This window comes from Scyliorhinus torazame, chromosome 9 (genome assembly GCF_047496885.1).
Source record: "Scyliorhinus torazame isolate Kashiwa2021f chromosome 9, sScyTor2.1, whole genome shotgun sequence".
NCBI lineage: Eukaryota > Metazoa > Chordata > Chondrichthyes > Carcharhiniformes > Scyliorhinidae > Scyliorhinus > Scyliorhinus torazame.
The window spans coordinates 91,855,973-91,878,306 of record NC_092715.1 but is presented as its reverse complement, the minus strand read 5'-3'; the positions used below and the strand labels follow the sequence as shown (position 1 = coordinate 91,878,306).

General features: G+C 49.5%; 1 protein-coding gene across 1 annotated transcript in view; it reads right to left on the bottom strand.

The window, feature by feature from the left end:
* Positions 1–22,334, bottom strand: part of adgrv1 (adhesion G protein-coupled receptor V1) — a 981,490-nt gene that overhangs the window by 455,463 nt on the left and 503,693 nt on the right. Inside the window, exons 70-71 of the mRNA XM_072516264.1 lie at positions 19,266–19,721; positions 12,795–12,941 (exon numbers count right to left, since the gene is read on the bottom strand). Of these exons, the coding sequence (XP_072372365.1) occupies positions 12,795–12,941; positions 19,266–19,721 (603 nt within the window). The remainder of the gene's footprint in view (positions 1–12,794; positions 12,942–19,265; positions 19,722–22,334) is intronic.

The window sequence follows — 22,334 nt, the reverse complement described above, 5'->3', positions numbered from 1 at the left end:
AGCGGTTGCGATTCTAAAGAGACAGTTCGTGAAGCCCGTGAACAAAGTTTCCGCATGGCACCTCCTCACTACCCGCCGACAATGCGCCGGGGAATCGCTGGACAAGTATCTGGAGAGCCTGACCCTACTCGCCCGCAACTGCAACGACAGGCATGTGGAGGCCGACGAGCATATGAAACTGATGATCCGGGGCACCTACGTGGCTGGGGTCCGGTCTAACTACATCCATGAGCGGCTGCTAGAAAACGGTGCCACTGACCTACAGGGCACGGTAAAGGTAGCCTCCTCATTAGAGGTGGCCTACCAGACCCTCAGCGCATTCCCGGCAGGCCCAGCGAACCCCTTGTGGGCACCACAGACGCAGCCTTCACCAGACCCGACTACGTACCAGACCTGTGCCGCGCGGTTGCCCGTTCAGCCCGGGGGACCACCTTGCTACTTCTGCGGTCAGGCCCAACACCCCCGGCAGCGTTGCCCAGCCCGTACTGCGACATGCAGTGACTGCGGCAAAAAGGAACATTTCGCCAGAGTCTGTCTGGCTCAATCCAAAGCCCCGAAGTCGAAAGCGTACCAGGCCCGACCCACAGACTTACAGGCCCGCAGACCCCACAATGTGGCTGCGTGCCTGCCGGTAACGCTCCCTTCAGATGAGTCATCCACCTCGTGCGGCTCGTGGGGGCCGCCATCTTTAAACCAGCCCGGCACGTGCGACCGATGGGGGCGGCCATCTTGGTCGCCATCTCCGACCCAGCCCGACACGTGCGACCCGTGGGGGCTGCCATCTTGCGACCCTGACCACGCAGACTACCCGCAGCTCGGTGCAGTCACCCTCAACCAGTCGCGGCCAAAACACCTGAAGAACTCGATGGTGGCCGTCCGGGTCAATGGGCACGAGACCTCCTATCTTTTCGACTCCGGGAGCACAGAGAGCTTCGTCCACCCCGACACGGTAAGGCGCTGCTCCCTCCACATCTATCCCGCGTCCCAGACAATCTATCTTGCTTCCGGATCACATTCAGTGCAGATCCGGGGTACTGCGTTGCGAACCTTGCGATACAGGGCGCTGAGTACGCCCGTTTTAAACTGTATGTTCTCCCTCTGCGCCCCGCTACTGCTTGGATTTGATTTCCAATGCAGACACTGAAGCCTGACCCTAAAATCCGGCGGACCCCTGCCCCCCTGCACTGCATGTAGCCTCCGGGACCTGGCCCCTGCTGGATCCCATGCCAACGCACCCCCCCCCCCCCAGCCTACTGCCACCCCCAACCTTTTACGCCCCCCCCCCCCCCCATCGGGGCTCCTGTACTGTCCCAAGCCTGCGCTGCCGCCATCTACCTCCCCCTTACCGCTATCACCAGCCCTCTGCTGCCATCCACCTCCCCCCTGCCTATCCCCACTCCTCAACCGTCGCCGACACGCTGGACTGAAGGTCCAGAACGCCACGCTCCCGGAGTCAACGACTACATCGGCAGCACCCGCCACACCGCCGGGGCAGAGGAAGTCCAATAGAACAGTCCAGCCTCCAGACAGACTGAACATTTGATGACCCCACTTCACCCCCACTGGACTTCATTTTTTTAACAGGGGGTGAATGTGGTGAATGTATTCACCAGAATAAGTTGGCTGTAGATTAATGTAATATGATCCCTTTTCCATGTAGTGTACTGGAACCCTGGTGGGCTCCGCCACTGGCTCCGCGCCCCCGGACGGTATATAGACCACTCAATTGTTACAGCGATCTCAGGCAGGCATTTCTTGTGTAATAATGCCTATGTTCTCTCGCTCTCACTATCTAGCAGTGAATTAATGGTACATCACTCCTCCTGCACAGTAAACTTGGTATTTCCCTAGGATCTATTCCACAGATCCCTCCTATATCCCAAATGCATGCTGCCCGTCCGTGATATCATCCGAAGGCCCAGCATTATTTTCACATATATGTTAACCCTGCCCTATCTCACACCACCACCTCTCTGAACTCCTCCATTGTTACTAAATTATCAGACAGCAAATAAAACATCCTGCACAGGAACCGCAGAAATGTTCCCAAATTAAATATTATAAAGATTGAAGCTATTGTTTTCGGTCCCCACTTCAAACTCCATGCCCGAGCCACCATCTCCATTCCCTCTCCCTGGCAACAGTCTGAGTATAAGCCAGTCTGTTTGGTGTCACATCTGATCCTGAGATTAGCTTATGACTTCTTGTTCGTGCCATCACCAAGACCATCTACTTCCACCTCTGCAGCATCGCCTTTCTCACAATTCATTTCCTGCTCATACCCATTCATGCCTTCATTACTTCTAGACGATTTAAATACACTCCAGTTGCTTTCTCACATTCTACTCATTCATGGTTGACTATGGGATCATCCATAACTCTACTGCCTGTGTCTTAACTGGAGCAGCAAGTCCTGATCCCCTGTGTTCGCTGACCTACAGTGGTTCCCAGTCAAGCAACAATTTTTCGGATCCTGATTCTCACATCCCTATATAATAATAATAATCGCTTATTGTCACAAGTAGGCTACAATGAAGTTACTGTGAAAAGCCCCTAGTCGCCACATTCCGGCGCCTGTTCAGGGAGGCCGGTACGAGAATTGAACCCGCGCTGCTGGCCTTGTTCTGCATTACAAGCCAGCTGTTTAGCGCATTGTGCTAAACCAGCTCCTATATTGCCTCATCCCTCCATAATTCTGTAACCTCTTGCAGCCCCACAACCGTCAGACATATCTGGACTCCACTAATTTTAACCTCTTGGGTATCCCCAATTTTAATTGCTCCACTGTTGGTAGCAGTATCTTCCATTGCCTAGACTCCATGTTAATTGAACATCAAATGTGGTTAAATAAACGCAGGTGGATTAACTGCGTTTCTAATTGAGCACATGTGCTCGGGATGGGGGTGAGCAAGGATCGTGATGTATGAACAATATAACAATCGAAACGTGAAGCCAGGGCTCTGAAAGTCGGCACAGTCAGGCCTACAGAATGGATTGCCAGAAGTTTGAACTTTGTTTAGAGATAGGTACAGGTGTGCTTAACTATGCATGAGATACAATGAAGAGAAACTCTAAATTGACCAAACCTGATATTTGTTGCAGTAGCTGAATTGCAGTGGTAACAGATGAAAGTATGTTCTACCCTGGATCAAGGATGTCATTTATGCTCTGAAGACATCCCAACAAGAAAGATATGCGGTTACAGCGGGCGCGATTCTCTGGAAAAATTTCTAAGTGTGGTAGCGAGCTGGAACTGTTGCGAGCTTCCCGGCTCTCTGCCTGGCGAGGTCAGCAACGCTATGCAATGTTAATTGGTCCACTTAACAAGGCCCAGCAGGCTTCTCACCACAAATGAAGGCTCACCAGCCAATTCGCCCGCATAACACTCGCCAGCCCACCGCTAACAGGATCGAGCAGCACTCGCTCAGCCAATTCCCGGCCAGCTCTCAACAATGGCGCCCAGGAGACCATCCCCAAGATTCAGGGATGCAGATCTGGGGGGTGCTGGTAGATGCAGTGGAGGCCAGGAGGGTTGTCCTGGCCCCCGAGGGTCCCGGAGGGTCAGCCATAGTGCAGCCAGTGCTGCCTGGGACAAGGTGGCGGCGGCTGTGAGCATCGGGAGAGTGTACAGGAGGACTGGCCTCTCTGCCCCCACGCGAGCATCCACCCCCAAATCGCCATACGACCCCCTTCCCACCCTCCACCCACACTCCCTTCAACCCCTCCAACCCTTCCTTCACACTGCTGCCCCACCCTCACCCCCATCACTGTGAACCACGCGCGTGGCTAACGATGCCTTCTCAGAAAAAGCTCTCCCACCATCACCGGGAGAGTCCAGACTGGCGATAGTGTGTTGGACATAAGAATCCTGACCACCTTCGAGGAGCATGCCCTGGTGGTGATTAGTGTGGCCGCGGACCGGGCGGTCACCAATGGAGAGGCTGGAGGACGCCGCAGAGGTGAGGAACCACCGCGCTCCACCCGGAGGACCTGTCAAACATGAGTTGTTATTGCCTTTCTGACTGACCCATCCCTCCCACTGACCACATGTCCATTCTCCCGCAGGTCCTGCAGCTGACGGCGCCGGCCCATCCCAGGTGGTCCACTCTCCAGCCTCCCATGAGACCACCTCGTAGGAGAGCTCCGAGGATGCCACAATAATAGTCGCGTCACAGCTGTCAACCCCACTCTCCACCAGCGCAGATACACGCACCTCGGTGGGAAATGTTAGTGGTCAGGCTTCTGGGGCACAAGACACAGTTGGAGGTCTGCTGAATCCGAGGACCCAGCTGGGTCCCAGCCTGATGCTGAGCCTGTGGAAGAGGTCATCCTGGAGCTGATGGAGACGTTAGGGAGCAGTCAGGACATTCAGAGAGAGATGTCAGAGTCACTCCAGCAGATACATAGCCGCTTGGAGGAGTCCCAGATGCTACGGCCACTGGAGATGGCGTCGGCAATGTGTGGCACCGAGGCCAACACTGCTCGGGTGGTGACGTCAGTGGAAAGTCTGGTGCACGGCATTGGCACCATTAGTGATGATGTCCAAGGCATCGCGGACTCGGTGACAGCCATGGCTGAGGGTCCCAGCAGAATGTCTAACTCGCTAGATGTCACCCAGTCCCAGGCTGACATTGATGAGGTGTTGCGGGACATGTCCTGCTCTCAGATGGGAATGGCCGAGGTGCTGCGGAGCTTGTCCCAGTCGCAGGTGGCCTTTGCCGAGATGCTTCAGAGCATGTCTCAGTCACTGAGGAGCATCGCCGGGGGCGTTGACATGATGGTGCGGACCATGGGGAACCGGTAAGGCTGGCAGTGCCAGATGATGCAGGGGCAGCCGGGGCTTGAACCAGCTGCCACTCCATCCCAAGGTGAACCTCAGGGTCCAATGAGAGCCAAGCGGGAGGAGGGGTGCTGGGTGCCAACCCGGACCTGTCCCATGGAGTAGCGACAGTGGCCAGCAGTTCCCCTGAGTTCCACCCCTCTGATGAGGCTGCATCTCACAGCCAGCACAGGAGACGGGGCAGCACAGCTTTGCTCAGAGTCCCAGAGGCCGCCCAGCAGGGGCATCGAAGGCCATGGGACGAGGTTATCAGCTGGCTGCCTCCACCTCTGATGTGCATCCTGGGGATACACCTAAACTTAGTGGTAGAGCTAGGAGTGCCAAGCTCATCGAGGATAACTGAGAGCAGCGTGGGGGGGCGGGACACCATTGGGAGAGTGCGGAAATGTTACACACAATAAACACCTTTGTGCACAATTAGTATGATGCCTCTGTCACTTTCTTCCACAATGCCTATCTCTCCAGGTATCTCCCCCTCCTCGGTGCACTCACCCACCCTCCAGCCGTGGACATGTCCCCAAATCTCTGTCCCATTCCCTGGGTGTTCAGAAGATGTTGGCTGCTGTGTGTGTGGTGCTCCCTCCTGTAATGTTCAGGCACAGTCTCCAGGCATCAAGGTGTGATTGGGATGCTACCCAATGAGCTGCACATGCTACATGGCCCGCCCACCCCAGGAATACACATAGACATAGAATTTACAATGAGGAAGGAGGGCATTCTGCCCATCGAGTCTGCACTGCCCCTTGGAAAGAGCTCCCCACCCAAGCCCACGCATCCACCCTATTCCAGCAACCCCACCTAATGCATGGCCAATCCACCTAACCTGCACATCTTTGGACTGTGGGAGGAAACCGGAGCACCCGGAGAAAACCCACGCAGACACGGGGAGAACATGCAGACTCCACACAGACAGTAACCCAAGCTGGGAATCGAACCTGGAAGCCTGGAGCAGTGAAGCAACTGTGCCAACCGATGGATTCCTTCTCCTCATTAACAGTTCGTCCACATGCCACCTCTGGATGACATCATTCTAGGTGTGGACATCATCCCGGGTATGGACGGTATGCAAGAAAGTCCCAAAAGTGCAATGATCGTGGCAGGAACCCATTTCTCTCCTCAGAGTAGTTCATAGCCAGAACTTGTCCTTGGTGAAAGACACAATATTTTGCTTTGTATTCCCAATCTTCGATCTGATCCAGTTGTTTCTTTTGAACAATTCATTTTGTCTTTGGAGGTTTCAATAAGTCAAATGCCAAATGTAACTGCCACTTCACCAGTAATGTTAGAGACATTTTTGTTGTTGAATGAATTGTATTCCTATACATGAGTCAGAATTGATTTAGCTGTTTGGTGAATGAACCTTGTTCCCTGGGAGAGGAGGGTAGGAGTTTCAGACATCAGGGAGGTACAGGCGTGGAGCAAGGTGGTAATATTGTTCAGATCGGGAGCGCGGGGGGTGGCTGGCGATTCGAGGTATCAATTTAGTAAGCCTTTTGTGAACTGCCTCCAACACATTTAAGACCTTCCTTAAATAAGGAGACTAAAACAGATATTTGAGATGTTTCTCACCAATGCCCTCTATAAGTGAAGCTTAATATCCTTACTTTATGTTCAATTCCTCCCTTAATCGAGGATAATGTTCCATTAGCTTTCTTGATTATATGGTGTATCTGCGTACTAATGTTTTCTGACTCATGCGCGAGAACAACTAGATCCCTCTGCACCTCAGAATTCTGCAGTCGTTCTCCATTTAAGTCCTCTTCTTTTCTATTCTTCCTGCCAAAGTGAATAACTTCCCATTTCCCCACATTACACTCCATTTGCCAGATGTTTTTCCACTCAACTATCGATATCTGTCTGCAAACTCCTTATGACTTCTTCAGAACATACATTCCCACCTTTCCTCGTGCCATTTGCAGATTTAACTACCATGCCTTCACTCCTATCTTCTAAATCATTGATGTAAATTGTAAAATGTTGAGGCCTCAGCACAAACGCCTGCAGGATTCCATTTGACATATCCTGCCAATCAGAAAAAGAACCATTCATGCATACTCTCTGTTTTCTGCTAGTCAACCAATTCTATCCAGGCTAATATGTTACTCCCTACATCATGAGCTTTAACTTTCTAACCTTGCAATAACCTCCAATGTGAAACCTTATCAATTGGCTTCCGGAAATCCAAGTACAGTATATCGACAGGTTCCCTGTTTCCACAGCACAAGTTACTCCTTCAAAGAACACTAACATATTAGAGTCATCGTCATAGACTTTAACAGTGCAGAATGAGGCCCTTGGGCCCATCGTGTCTGTGCCGGCCATCAAATTTGTGGGCCAGGATTCTCTGATCCCACGCCGGGTCGGAGAATCGGCAGGGGGGCGCACGAATCCCGCCATGCCACTCCGACGCCGGGCCGCCTATTCTCCAGCGACCGGAGAATCGGCACAAATCGTGCGGGCGTGGCGCCGGTCGTGGGACGTTGAAAGCGGCTCCCCGGCGATTCTCCATGCGCGACGGGCCAAGTGCCCGTCGAGTTCCGCCGAGCGTCATTTGTGTATGGTCCTATCTGGCGGGACCTTGGTGTTCTGGCTGCTGGGCCGTCCTGGTGGGGGGCGGGGGGCGACGACTCTGGGGGAGACCTCCACGGTGGCCAGGCCTGCGATCGGGGGCAACCGATCGGCGGGTGGGCTCATTCCGGGGGGGGCAATGTTCTCCCGCTCCGGGCCCCTGTGGGGCCCCGCCATATTGCCTGGAGGCTGGCGTGGAGACGGCCATGGCACGCCGACTTTCGCCGCCGGAGCAGCGGACAGCACTCTGGTGCTGTTCTAGCCCCCTAGGAAGGGGTGAATGCCTGGGCCTGGAGGCCCGATGACGCCGGTGTCGCTCGCGCCGGTTTTGACGCCGGTGTTAACACTTGGCCAGGATTTCAGAGAAGCCGGCCGTGGTCTATTCTAATCCCATTTTCCAGCACTTGCTCCGTAGTATTGTATGCTATGGCGTTTCATGTCTCATCTAAATCCTTCTTAAATGTTGCGAGGGTTTCCACCTCTACCACCCTTTCAGGCAATGAGTTCCAGATTCCCACCCTCCTCTGGATAAAAAAGCTTTTCCTCAGATCCCCTCTCAATCTCCTGCATCGTCTCTTAAATCTATGTCCCCTGCTTATTGACCCCACTATGAAGGGGAAAGATTTTTTCTTATCTACCCTACTAATACCTCTCATAATTTTGTACACCTCGATGAAGTCCCCTTCAGCCTTCTCTGCTCTAGGAAAACAGCCATTCCAGCCTCTCTCCATATCAGAAACGTCCCGGCTCAGGCAATCTCCTCTGCACCTTTTCTAGTGCAATCACATCCTTACGAAAGTGTGCCAACCAGAACTTCACACAGTACTTTAGCTGTGGTCTAACAAGCTTCAACAGCTCAATCACAATCTCTTTGCTCTTACATTCTATGCCTCGGCGAATAAAGGCAAGTGTGTCTTCTTAACCACCTTATAGAATACAGTGCAGAAGGAGCCCATTTGGCCCATCGTGTCTGCACCAACCCTCTGAAAAAGCATCTTACCTAGGCCCACTGCCCACCTTATCCCCATAACCCCACCTGACCTACACATCTTGGGAAACTAAGGGATAATTTAGCATGGCCAATCCACCTAACCTGCACTTCTTTAGATCGTGGGAGGAGTTGTGGGAGGAAACCAGAGCACCCGGAGGAAACCCATGCAGACGCGGAAAAAGTGCAACTTCACAGTCACCCAAGGCCGAATTGAACCCGGGTATCTGGAGCTGTGAAGCAGCAGTGATAATCACTGCGCTACTGTGCCGCCCACATCTACCTGTCCTGTTGCCTTCTGGGATCTTTGGATACGTACCCAAGGTCCCTTTGGTCGTCTGTACTTCCTAGCATCCTACCGTTCATTGTGTATTCCCTTGTCTTGTTAGTCCTCCGAAAATGTATCACTTGACACGTTTCAGGGTTAAATTCCATTTGCCACTGTTCTGCCCATCTGACCAGCCCATCTATATCATCCTGCTATCTAAGGCTTTCCAGGTTAAACATGATTTCCCTTTCACAAAACCATACTTAATGTTCCCGATTACCTTGAGTTTATCAAGTGCCAGCTATAACCTTATGCATAGAATCCCTACAGTACAGAAGGAGGCCATTTGGCAAATGGAGTCTGCACTGACTCTCTGAAAGAACACCCTGCCTCGGTCCACTCCCATGCCCTATCCCTGTAACCCCATCTAACCTCTACATCTTTGAACACTAAGGAGTAATTTATCATGGCCAATCCACCTAACATTGGACTGTGGGCAGCACGGTAGAATAGTGGTTGGCGTCATAATATACACCAGTATATCATGGTGCAGACACACACTGATGGACACACAGTGGGACCAATCAACATACACAACACCGCAGCCAATCACCAGTGAGAGCACGCGCACTATAGAGACAGGGGCATCAGAGTTCCCGCTCATTCGAGTAGCAGCTAGGTAGGAGCACAGAACTCACAACCTGCAACACAGACATTCACCATGTGCTGAGTGCATCAACTGGTTAGGACAAGGCAAAGATCTTTAGTTAAAGCTGGTATCGTATTTACCCACCATTCAAGTATGTTTAAATACTTAACTTTTTAATAAAATAGTGTTGCACTACTTCAAGTGTTGGTGACCTGTATGTGATCCAGAACACCCAACACATCATGATACCAGGATTGGTTGCATACTAGCACTTCTTAGACCTACCTGCAAGTGATCTGCCTTCCGCCAGCATTCCGTCATTCTGCAACATGGACAACATCAGCCCGCCGCCGCCGCTCCGCATCGCTGGCAACCTCGGGGCCAACCTGAAGATTTTCAAACAGAGCTTCTGGCTTTTCCTCGAAGCCACAGACAGGGAGGGCGTCTCGGACACCAGAAAGATTGTTCTTCTCCTCTCTACGGCCGGGGAACATGCCATCCACATTTTCAACCCTCTCACCTTTGCAGATGACGGAGACAAGACGAAGTTCAAGTCGGTTCTCCTCAAATTTGACACTCACTGCAGCGTAGAGGTGAATGAAAGTTTTGAACGCTACGTGGTCCAGCAGCATTTGCAGGGTAAGGACGAACCTTTCCAATCCTTTCTAACGCACCTCCGCATCCTTGCGCAATCTTGCAGCTACGGGCCCACCTCCGACTCCATGATACGCGACCAGATCGTTTTCGGTGTTCAGTCGGACCCCCTAGGTCAGCAGCTCCTCAAAGTAAAGCAACTCACCCTAGTGGCCGCCATCGAGACCTGTGTCCTATATGAAAATGCCACCAGTCGGTACTCCCATATACAAGCGGCTGAAACGGCGTGGCAAGGTTCCCACGAGGCGGAACGGGTCCAAGTGATTGAGCACCTCCAGGACCTCAGCCTGGATGAGAGCGGCCATTTCGTGTGCTTTTCACGGACTCCCGCGCTTGTACGCACCAAACGAGGGGACGGCGGCATGGAGGAACGTAATGCGCAGGCGTGCACCATGCAGGAGCGCACCGCACTGCACGGTGGCACAGTGAACGTGATGTCACGACATGCGGCAACTGTGGCTCCGCCCATTTAAAACGGTAATGCCCCGCAAAATCTCGACAATGCCTATGATGACGAAAACTTGGCCACTATGCTGCCTGCTGTCGAGCAGCTCAGCCTTCCAATTCATATCGCTTCAGCCAGCCTTGCAGAAATGTTCGGGCAATTCAACCCACGGTCACCGAATCCGATTCCGACCTCCCACACAGCAGTGGCACCGAGGACCCGAAGACGCCTTTTCGAGTCGGTGTCGTCACGAAAAACAGGCTGTTTTCTAAGCAAAGACACCAGCCGCTGTCGGCATAAAGCATCGATCCAGACGATGAGTGGTGTGCCACCCTGACGGTCAACCAAAACTCGTTGACCACCTCAGAGACTTAATTTGTGAACTTTGCACTAATGGACTCTCTGGTCTGTTCTGTTCTTCCGTTTAATCGTTCAAGTGGTTTGTATATCGTGTTCATCTCGTTATTTGTGTGACACACTGTTTTTTCTGCACCAGGCACCTTCCCATGTAAATAGCTTAGTTTTATGTACATAGTCCTGTAAATATTTTGCACACGCGGAGTCAGGAAAATTCACCACACACTATTTATTGTCACGCAGGCACATTTTTTTATATAAAAGGGGGGATGTCATAATATACACCAGTATATCATATTGCAGACACACACTGATGGATACACAGTGGGACCAATCAATATACACAACACCGCAGACAATCACCAGTGAGAGCACACGCACCATAAAGACAGGGGACATCAGAGTTCCCACTCATTCGAGTAGCAGCTAGCTAGGAGCACAGAGCTCACAGCCTGCAACACAGACATTCACCATGTGCTGAGTACATCAACTGGTTAGGACAAGGCAAAGGTCTTTAGTTAAAGCTGGTATCATATTTGCCCACAGTTCAAGTATGTTTAAATAGTTAACCTTTTAATAAAATAGTGTTGCACTACTTCAAGTGTTGGTGACCTGTATGTGTTCCAGAACACCCAACACATCAGTTAGCACTGTGGCTTCACAACGCCAGGGTCCCAGGTGCGATTCCCCGCTGGGTCACTGTCTGTGCGGAGTCTGCATGTTCTCCCCGTGTCTGCGTGGATTTCCTCCGGGTGCTCCGGTTTCCTCTCACAGTCCAAAGACGCGCACGATAGGTGGATTGGCCATGCTAAATTGCCCTTAGTGTCCAAAAAGGTTAGATAGGGTTATTGGGTTATGGGGATAGGGTGGAAGTGAGGGCTTAAGTGGGTCAGTGCAGACTCGATAGGCCGAATGGCCTCCTTCTGCACTGTATGTTCTATGTTTGTTCTATGTTCTATGGGAGGAAACCGGAGCACCCAGAGGAACCCCACGCAGATACGGGAAGAACATGCAAACTCCACACAGTCACCCAGGGCCGGAATCGAACCCAGGTCCCTGGAGCTTTGAGGCAGCAGTGCTAACCACCCTGCCACCATGCTGCCCTTTAGTGCTCTAATCTAACACCTTTCCCATTACGACGTCAAGTTTCCTGTCTTCTGTCTCCTTCCTTTCTTGAATAGAGAGGTTATATTTGCTACTTTCCAGTCTATTGGAACCTTTTCACAATCTAGGAAATTTTGAAAAATTAACACCGACACATCGACTAAGTCATCAGCCACCTCTTTTAACACCCTAGGATAAAGTCGGTCAGGACCCGAGGACTTGTCAGTCTTGACTTTTCAAACAGTCATCCACAAACGTTAGCTCCTTCTCTCTCCACAGATGCTGGCAGACCTGCTGTGATTGTCCCGTGTTTTCTATTATTGTTCAGGATCATGTACAGAATACTTATTTAATTTAATATCTGCATATCGATCAACTTGCTGAATAATCAATAATGCAAGAGACTTCTGCTAATTTTCTCCAGTTTAATCACTGTTTGGAAAAAATACTACAAAGTAAGTATTTCAAAGTCATTATTACATTACTTATATAAAGGTGGCACGGTAGCACAATGGTTAGCACTGTTGCTTCACAGCGCCAGGGACTAGGGTTCGATTCCTGGCTTGAGTCACTGTCTGTGCGGAGTCAGCACGTTCTCCCTGTGTCTGCCTGGGTTTCCTCCAGGTGCTCCGTTTCCTTTCACAAGTCCCAAAAGACGTACTTGTTAGGTGAACTGGACATTCTGAATTCTCCCTCAGGGTACAGAACAGGCACCAGAGTGTGGTGACTAGGGGCTTTTCACAGTAACTTCATTGCAGTGTAATGTAAGCCTACTTGTGACACCAATAAAGATTCTTATTATTAATTCAAGTAAAAAAATAACGAGGAGCAATGAATGCCATCTGAAATGTTTAGCGTAGAGAAGTCAAACAATTATTAAGATCTTTCAATCCAAAATTATAGATGCTAAAATAAAATTACCTCAGAATTTGCTGCTTCTTCTGGGACAAAAATAATGGCTGAGTTCGCCCCATTGAAAAGTCGGGGGGGAGGAATGGAAGTATTTCCACTTAAAAGGCTCACATTTACTAATTCAACAGAAGCATCAAAATCCAGTCCAAGGAAAGTCTACAAGGAAAAATCAAAAGTAAAATGCTATTAATCAATAAGCACTTTTGACTTAGAGAAACTAGTGTCCATTATTTCTCTGCCTTACCACAGAAGTCTCATATGTGAGACAAGCTGCAGCACACTTCACAGTGCAGCATCCTAACATCTTGTACTTAGTCGTTTTGAGTTTTGCTGAAAAAAGAGACATGTCGAAGGTTTTCATCTTGCACTCATTTGCAAGGATACCAATATAAAGGGAAAACAACAATTTATACTGTACAAGAGGAGAATTCTGATTGGGTGGCAAGTGGACTCTGACGGTTAACAGCATTGTCATGCAGAATGAACCAGTTAATGGTGACTAATAGATAATTGCTAAAATTATTTGAAACTTAAACCATACAGCTTGACCCTGATTGGTCAAGGCACTGCTCTGGAGAATGAATCAGCGGCTGGCTGTCATTTATTTTGTTTAGCTGAAACATGCGCAGTGTGTGTACACTTTCTTTCTCTCTGCGAAGAACAGAGCCCTGTGTATTAATTTATGTAGCTTCCAGTACATGCAAAGGCGCCACACTCTGAGTCCGACCAACAATCTTAAATTGTTGTCAGCGTAATTTTTAGCACAAATGTTTTGAGTTTTGCAAGGGCAGGTTGGGTATGGTGTGTACCTTGCCCACTGCGAATAGCGGCTGGGACATGCTATTCCATATGATCAGTTAGTCTTTGTGATGTATGGCCTATGTATCTAGCTTGACAATGGCACTGACATTCATATACCATATTACTCATTTATGTGATAGTCAGAATGCCTTTTTGGCTTGATGGTGTAGCATCTGTTAGAGGCGAATACCACCAGTGTTGCTACAGCTTAGTAGCGTGAAACAGCTAGCTTCATCTGTCGCTTAAACTTTTGAGATACCTTGCCCTTCCAGGGCCATTTGAGGCGGACTAGGAACATCTGAGAGTCTACATTGCCTTGCGCCCATTTATGAGTTTGTGCGATATATAGCACAAATTGACCTGATCAGGGTCGCAATTATCCTGCAGGATTCTTTTGATGTGCCCTATTTAAGCATCAAGCTTAAATTGGACCTTTTTACAAGGTTGATAGCAAGGCCAATCTTATAGCATGTGGAACTGTAAGAACCCCAAGTCGTGTATTGAACTGTGAAGGTAGGCTTGTGGTAGGTCAAGATGGAGAACCCCTGGTAGGTTTCTCAACTAGAATATCAACACAAATGTTTCCCCCTTATTAATGGTATTCTTGCGAAGTGTCCAGAGGTGTACAAGATGAAAATCTTTGACAAGTCTCTTTTTCCAGCAATCTTGCAATTAGAAAGTTCTACCCAAGCTTACAGCACTAACTATTAAAATGATGATGTCATAACGCTGTACAAAAAATGCTAACAATGCAATGCAAGATTTTCAAGGCTAAAAATGAGGATACAGATCAGTATTTTCTCTTTCCAATCCACATAAGTGCAGGTCATATAGAGCACACCCAAAGAATTTCTAGACTCAGGTCAATAACCCAAAGCAAATGTTTGCATGGTACAGCCTCCCCCTGAACAGCCAAGTCATTGAAAGTAAGGTGTAAAGTCAGCCCCTGCTGTAGGGTTGAGAAACTTGGAGCAACACTTATTACTGTGGGCTACAAGATTTCTGGCTGCTGTCCAAATGGAATTATCATGAGGATGGACCAGAACTGCAATATTTTGTTAAGATCCCAGACTAGAACCCATAATTTGCATTGGGTAAAACTGTGAGGGAATGCCACTGCACCATAGGAGTGATAACATTGATCAGCAGACTGCTTTCATTGCAAAACACACTTTTATTTAAACACAGAATTAAGCACATTAGCAACAAAGAAATAGCTTTACAGTTAATAATTACACCAACTTAACGTGCTTCCTGAAATCTGTCTCTACATTGCAATTAAAATTAAGCAAAATTTATACCAGTGAATAATGCTAACAATCGGGTTTTACATGCTTATATTGAGATAGTCTTTGGGAGAGAGATATTTCTTTAGAACGAAAATGAACGCTGGCTGTCCAGCTTGGTGGAAGCAACTAACAAACCTGGCTTCTCCCACTGACTAAGCCACCTGCAATCCAAAAGCACACCACATTCTTGTGTCCTGTTACAAAAGGTTGCATTGCCCTTGCAAAAATCAATTGTTCTCTCCCTCTGCAATCACAGCAAAAATACTAAATACAAACTTTAAAATATGAAAATTTCTCACATTTGTTACAATAGCCACATGACCTCAAGCCCCCAAATTTCTGTCAAACCCATTGTCATGATATTCAAACACACACATCATGATAGACACACCAACAGACAAATCAGCACACACAACACGACAACCAATCATAGACAAGGACAGAGACAGTATAAGAGAAGAAACACGACACCTGGTGGCCAGTAGATCTGAAGGCCAGGACAAGGACAGGACCTGATTAACATCACACACAGGGAGTCACCACGTGCAGAGCATCAAGACAGAACTGTAAACAACAAGTTGAAATAAAACAGCGTTGTACCAAATACAACCGTGTTGGTTCATCTGTACATCAGAACACCCAACACTACATGGTACAGGAGTGGATCGATACCTGCCGGCAAACCTGCCATCCTGAGATATGGACATCACCAACAAACCGCAGCCGTTGCAAGTCGCTGGGAACCTTGGCACCAATTGGAAGCTTTTCAAGCAGCGATTTGAACTGTACATGCGAGCCAATGAAAAACAGGGTGCCTCGGACAAAACAAAGATTGCGATGCTCCTCACCACCGCAGGTCAGCACACCATCGATGTATTCAACTCACTGGTGTTCGCGGAAGGCGAGAACCAATCCAAGTATGACACGGTCCTCCTCAAGCTAGACCAGCACTTTAACGTTGAAGTGAATGAAAGTTTTGAAAGGTATATCTTTCAGCAACGCCTGCAAGGTAAGGATGAGCTCTTTCAACCCTTTCTGACGTACCTCCGCATACTCGCGCAGTCCTGCGGTTACGGCACCACCTCAGAGTCCATGATCCGGGACCAGATTGTTTTTGCCGTTGCCACCAGTGGCCTACGCCAGCAGCTTCTTAAAATTAAAGGCCTGACCTTAGCGTCTGCGGTGGAAGCTTGTGTCCTCCATGAAAATGCAACCAGCCGTTTTGCCCAATTTCAGGCGACCGAATCGGCACGGAGGGGGTCCCTAGCCGTCGAATCGGCAAGCCAGGCCGAACGCATCCAGGCAATTGATTATCTCCCGGCCCGCGGCACGGACGAGGGCGGCCGTTTCCCGCGCTTTTCGCGGTCACCCGCGCCAAAACCAACGGCAACATCGAAGGACGCACTGCGCAGGCGCGCCCGATGCAAGACCGAACTGCGCATGCGCAGTGGCGTAACGAACGCCGTGACGTCATGACGTGCGGCAACTGTGGAGCTGTACATTTAAAGGGGCAATGTCCTGCTAAAAACCGACAATGCCTACGATGTGGCAAGATGGGCCACTACGCTGCCTACTGTTGAGCGGTTCAACCGATGGATCCTACACATCTCCGACAACCTCGCAGACACGTCAGGACATCCAGCCAAATGACACAGATGACCAAGATGCCTTCCTGGTTTCAGTCATTGATGTGAACAGGGTCAACACCATCAATCCGGCTGATGAATGGAGTGCCACTCTGACGGTCAACCGATCGCAGATCACTTTCCGCCTGGACACTGGCACATCCGCCAACCTCATAGCATATTCAGCATTCCATGCCATGAATTTCAAACCACCTATCCAGCCATCCCGGTGCAAGATGGTTGACTATAACGGGAACGTCGTCCCGGCAATGGGATCTTGCCAGCTCCAGGTGACACAAAACGCACACGGCCACACTCCCCTTTGAAATTGTTGGCTCATCGAAAGATTCCTTGCTGGGCGCACAGGCATGCAAGGCTCTTCACCTTGTACAGCGAATTATGTCTCTCTCTCCAGGCGACACATCCGACTTCCTGGATGCTGACTTCAATGCAAATCTCCAATCCCTCCTTGCTCACAACCAGGAGGTATTTGAAGGCATGGGGACACTGCCATACACATACAAAATTTGCCTCAAACCGGACGCCATCCCGTTCGTTCACGCACCTCGCAGGGTTCCTGCGCCACTTAAAGACCGCCTCAAGTTGCAGCTGCAGGATCTCCAGGACCAAGGGGTCCTATCCAGGGTCATGGAGCCCACGCCATGGGTCAGCTCCATGGTATGTGTCAAGAAGCCCTCTGGCGAGCTCCGCATCTGTATGGACCCTAAAGACCTAAATAATAACATTATGCGGGAACACTATCCCATACCGAAACGAGAGGAAATCACCAGTGAGATGGCCCAAGCCAAAATATTCACCAAACTGGATGCTTCCAAAGGATTTTGGCAGATCCAACTGGACCCGTCCAGCCGAAAGCTATGTACTTTTAACACCCCTTTCGGCAGATTCTGATACAACCGGATGCCATTTGGCATCATCTCAGCATCCGAGAGCTGGTGACGTCCACCTGGGTGAAGGTGGGTGTCGACCTATTTCACACGCTTGGCATGGATTATATTATCATCATAGACTACTTCTCCAATTACCCAGAAGTCATACCCCTACACGATCTGACGTCGTCTGCAGTCATCAGGGCCAGCAAGGACACCTTTGCTCGCCACGGCATTCCGATGACTGTCATGTCGGACAATGGGCCCTGTTTCGCCAGCCGTGAATGGTCGTCCTTTGCCGCATCATATGGTTTCACACACGTAACATCCAGCCCTCTACATCCACAGTCAAATGGAAAGGCGGAAAAGGGCGTTCACATTGCCAAGCGGCTCCTCTGCAAGGCTGCTGCTGCCGGATCGGACTTTCACCTCGCCCTGCTGGCCTATCGATCGGCCCCGCTAGCCACGGGTCTCTCGCCAGCACAGCTACTGATGGGTCGCACCCTCAGGACAACTGTGCCTTCCATCCAGACACCAACAACGGACCATGCTAAGGTACTGCACAAGATGCAACTGCAGCGTGATCGCCAGAAGAGTCTGTACGATACAAGGGCGACTGATCTTCCCCCCCTGTCCTCCGGGGATAAAGTCCGCATTCATCTGCCAAATGGTGGCTGGTCAGCACCTGCCGAAGTTCTCCGACGTGTGGCTCCCCGCTCGTTCCTGGTACGCATGCCGGATGGATCAGTGCGTCGCCGCAATCGGCGAGCCCTTCGCCGCCTTCCACGCTCGCAACCGAACAGTGCACACACGCCGGATCCTCCACTGGTTCCCGAGGATGACTTCGTGGAGCTGCCACAGACCATGCCCCTTCCATCGCCACCCCTGGCCAGGCTCGCACCTCAGCCGGTGGTTCTCGACCCACCCTTGAGACGGTCAACCCGAATTCGTCGCACACCTACTAGATTGGACTTATGAGACTGTTCACACGTTAAAGTTGAAACACTATTGTATTGTAACATGTTACTGTTTTATCATTCCAGATATCGTTTGACCGGACCACACTTCAAAGTTTTTCGTCTTCCTGTTTTGTTATGGTACAACCTCGTTAGCGTGACACACCCGACATCGCCCCATGTATATAGTTACGCCACATGCACCTGCTGTAAATATCACGCACACACACTTTTAGATGCACTCACGACACATTCGTATTTATAACCACGTAGGCACATAATTTTGTAAAAAAGGGAGGATGTCATGATATTCAAACACACACATCATGATAGACACACCAACAGACAAATCAGCACATACAACACGACAACCAATCATAGACAAGGACAGAGACAGTATAAGAGAAGAAACACGACACCTGGTGGCCAGTAGATCTGGGGGCCAGGACAAGGAAAGGACCTGATTAACATCACACACAGGGAGTCACCACGTGCAGAGTATCAAGACAGAACTGTAAACAACAAGTTGAAATAAAACAGCGTTGTACCAAATACAACCGTGTTGGTTCATCTGTACATCAGAACACCCAACACTACACCCATGTGATGAAAAGAATTCCTTTGTCTTTTTCCATCCTTCACGGCAGCCTTGCTGCTGTGCATCTCAGACTTTCTGATCAGGTAGAATCCTGATGCAAGGCCCAACGCTTGCTTCTACTGAAAACACTTCCCGAATGCCTCTCCAGCACAGCAGTGGAAAATGAAGCACAAGGTAATGGTATTTACATAGCTGTTTGTGCCCACTCCAAGTAGGTGCTCTATGCACACTCAATGAACCAGCTGTGTAGGTTCTTCAGCACATCTCAATTACGGTAGATTTATTATGCTAAAATATATATATATTTACTTCATTGCTCACCTGATTTGTGATTGGCACTCTGGCAACAGCAAATCCAGCACCATCTCTGACCAACACAGTCCCCAAAAATCCATCTTGTCCATGAAACATGAGCTTGTATTCCACAATCACATCTTGAAATGTCCCACCATGTCTTGTAATATTAATCTGAAAATAGCGACTCAAGTCACTTTCAACAATCACAGTTTGCCCTTCTGAGTAAATGGCAAACAAACCGTAAGGGTCATCGTTAGCAGGGACATAGAATCTTGAACTGTGCTTTTCCTTGTTCAGATCAGCTCCTCCTTCCACAGAAATTAGCCGAATTATGTAAACTTCATCTAATTCTGGAATGTCATCAGCCAATAGCTGAACATTTATCTCTGCACTTGACTGCGTATCTAGGATCATGACTGTACCGTTGCTTGTTAAAAAGTCTCCTGTCATATCAAAATCACTCTGAAGCAACCAATGTACCTGAAATCAAGCGGGAAAGACAATTAGTAATTTGAATTCAGAGCAACATTACGAACTGTAGCAAATACGAGTTCCATGAAATTTGATGTCCAAATGTGTGCAAATTTCTGATGTGGACTTTCTTTTTGCATTTTCTTCAGTTGAAACATCCTGTTTTGAAGAAAATTTGCTGAAGTATCTAAAGAGTGAATTACAATCAATAAATATCAGTCAGTAAACAGATCTTAGAGAGTCAAAGTTGGGAAAGCTGAGTATTTTTCAGGCATTAAGAATATGATTAAGTCAATTCAATGAATTAATATAGAAATAAAAGAGAGAAAATGTTCGCTGCACAAATAAAGTACATGTTTTCCTCGCAATGTTAATCAGGGCTCGGGAAAGATATTTATAGGCCTGGATTCTCCTCTGAGGCAGGAATCTCGAGAAAGGAGATTTCCCAAGGTTGCGATCTCACCTTCTCCAAGGCACCACCCGACTAGACTATCTTCATGATGCAGTGGCGGGAACCGGCTGGACTCGGGGCTGTGGGCACCCAAAGGCCCAAGATTCAAAACGAAGTATGTGGACGTGAAGATGGGCAGGTTGGAAGGGCTGCCTCCTTTCGCTGGGACATTGAACAAGTTCTGTGCACAAGTGTTAGGCACCCTAGCCCTCACCCTCAGGCACACTACACTATCACAACCACTATTCCCATGTTCTTCTATAACCCTCCCTCTACCTTTCCATACCACGTATGGAGCACTTCAGGGTAGGGTAAAGGCCCAACCATCCTCAGCTGCTTCATCAATGAACTTCCTTCTAGCCTAAGATCAGAAGTGATGGTTTTCGCTGATGAGTGCACAATATTCAGCACCATTCAGGACTCCTCAAATTCTGAAGCAGTCCATGTCCAAATGCAGCAAAGCCTAGACAAGATTCAGGCTTAGGCTGACAAGTGGCAAGTAACTTTCACTCCACACAAGTGTCAGGCAATGACCTTCTCCAACAACAGAGAATCTAATCACCACACCTTGACATTCAATGGCACTACCATTGCTGAATCCCTCACTAACAATACACTGGGGTTTACCACTGACCCAAAACTGAACTGGATTAGCCATATAAATACTGTGGCTACAAGGCCAATTCAGAGGCTAGGAATCCTGTGGCAAGTAACTCACTTCCTGACTCCCCAGAGCCTGCCACCATCTGCAAGACACAGGTCTGGAGTGTGATGGAATATTCTCCACTGACCTGGTTGAATGCAGCTCCAACAACACTCAAGAAGCTTGACACCATCCAAGACAACAGCACCCTTGATTGGCACTCTATCTACAAGTATTCACTCCTTCCACTACCGATGCACAGTATCAGCAGAGTGTACATTATCAAGGATCAATACTCATTAGAAAGCACCTACCAAAAACACGGGGCGCTATTCTCCCCCCCCCACGCCGGGTGAGAGAATCGCCGGGGCGCCACGCGAATCGCGCCACGCCGCCCCGACCCCTGTACGCAATTCTCCCACCCCCGGAAACCAGCGGTACGCGATTCGCACCAGGCCACTCGGAGAACCGGCAAGCGCCGATTCTCCGGCCCGAATGGGCCGGACGGCCGCTATGACATGACAGGTTCCCAACGGTGCCATCCACCCCTGGTCGCTGCCGGCGGGAACTCTGCAGGAACGCTGGGGGTGCGGCCTGTGGGGAAGGGAGGGGGGCTCCTTCACCGGGGTGGCCTCCGATAGGGTCTGGCCCACGATCGAGACCTACCGATCGGCCAGCCGGCCTCTCCCCACCCCTCCCCCACCCCGGGTCTACCTACTTCCACGCGCGGCCCCAGGACACCGGCGCCATGTTGGTGAAGGGCCGGCGTGTGTAAGACGTTCCCCACGCATGCGTAGGATGGCGCAGCCCAACTGCGCATGTTCGGGTTGGCACGGCGCCCATTTGGCGCCGCATAAGGATGCTGGAGCGCTTGAACCGCTCCAGCGCCGTGCTGGCCCCCTGTGGGGGCCAGAATAGGTCGTGCCTGGGCCCAGTTCGCGCCATCGTGAAACGAGAATCGCCCCCAATAAATGCTGGCTGAGCCAGAGCTGCCTACATTCCCTCAATTAACTTATAAAAATGAAATAATTAAAGTGATCAAACCACTGTTAACAACTGTTAACTGCTAAGCAGTTCAGGAATGATGTCAGAAAGCAGTTGTTCCCAGAGGATAATGGAAATTCAGAACACACTCCGCCAAAAAGCTGATGTGATCTGGTCAATTGAAAATTTCCAAGCTGGAATAGATTGGCTTTTAAGGATAATGAAATCAAGACCAGGTAAATACAGTCAAGAGGCTAATCTACTATGATTTTATTGGCTGGCAGAACAAGCTAAATAGTCTACTCCTGTTTCTCTGTGCTTATTATCTGCCCAGATGACAATTTTAATGCTAACCAAAACTGCAGACTTCACAACTGCTTCAAAGATCCAGAAATATTTGGTGCATTTTAAGTGCTATAGTAAGAGTTTGGTGACCGAGGGAGTATAAGGCTTCATTTTTATCCAAAGTTCCGTCTTTCTTTTATTTAGTTAATTAACTTAAAAGTTGCTGTTTGGTTTAGAAGAAGGTGAATTTTCAATCAGC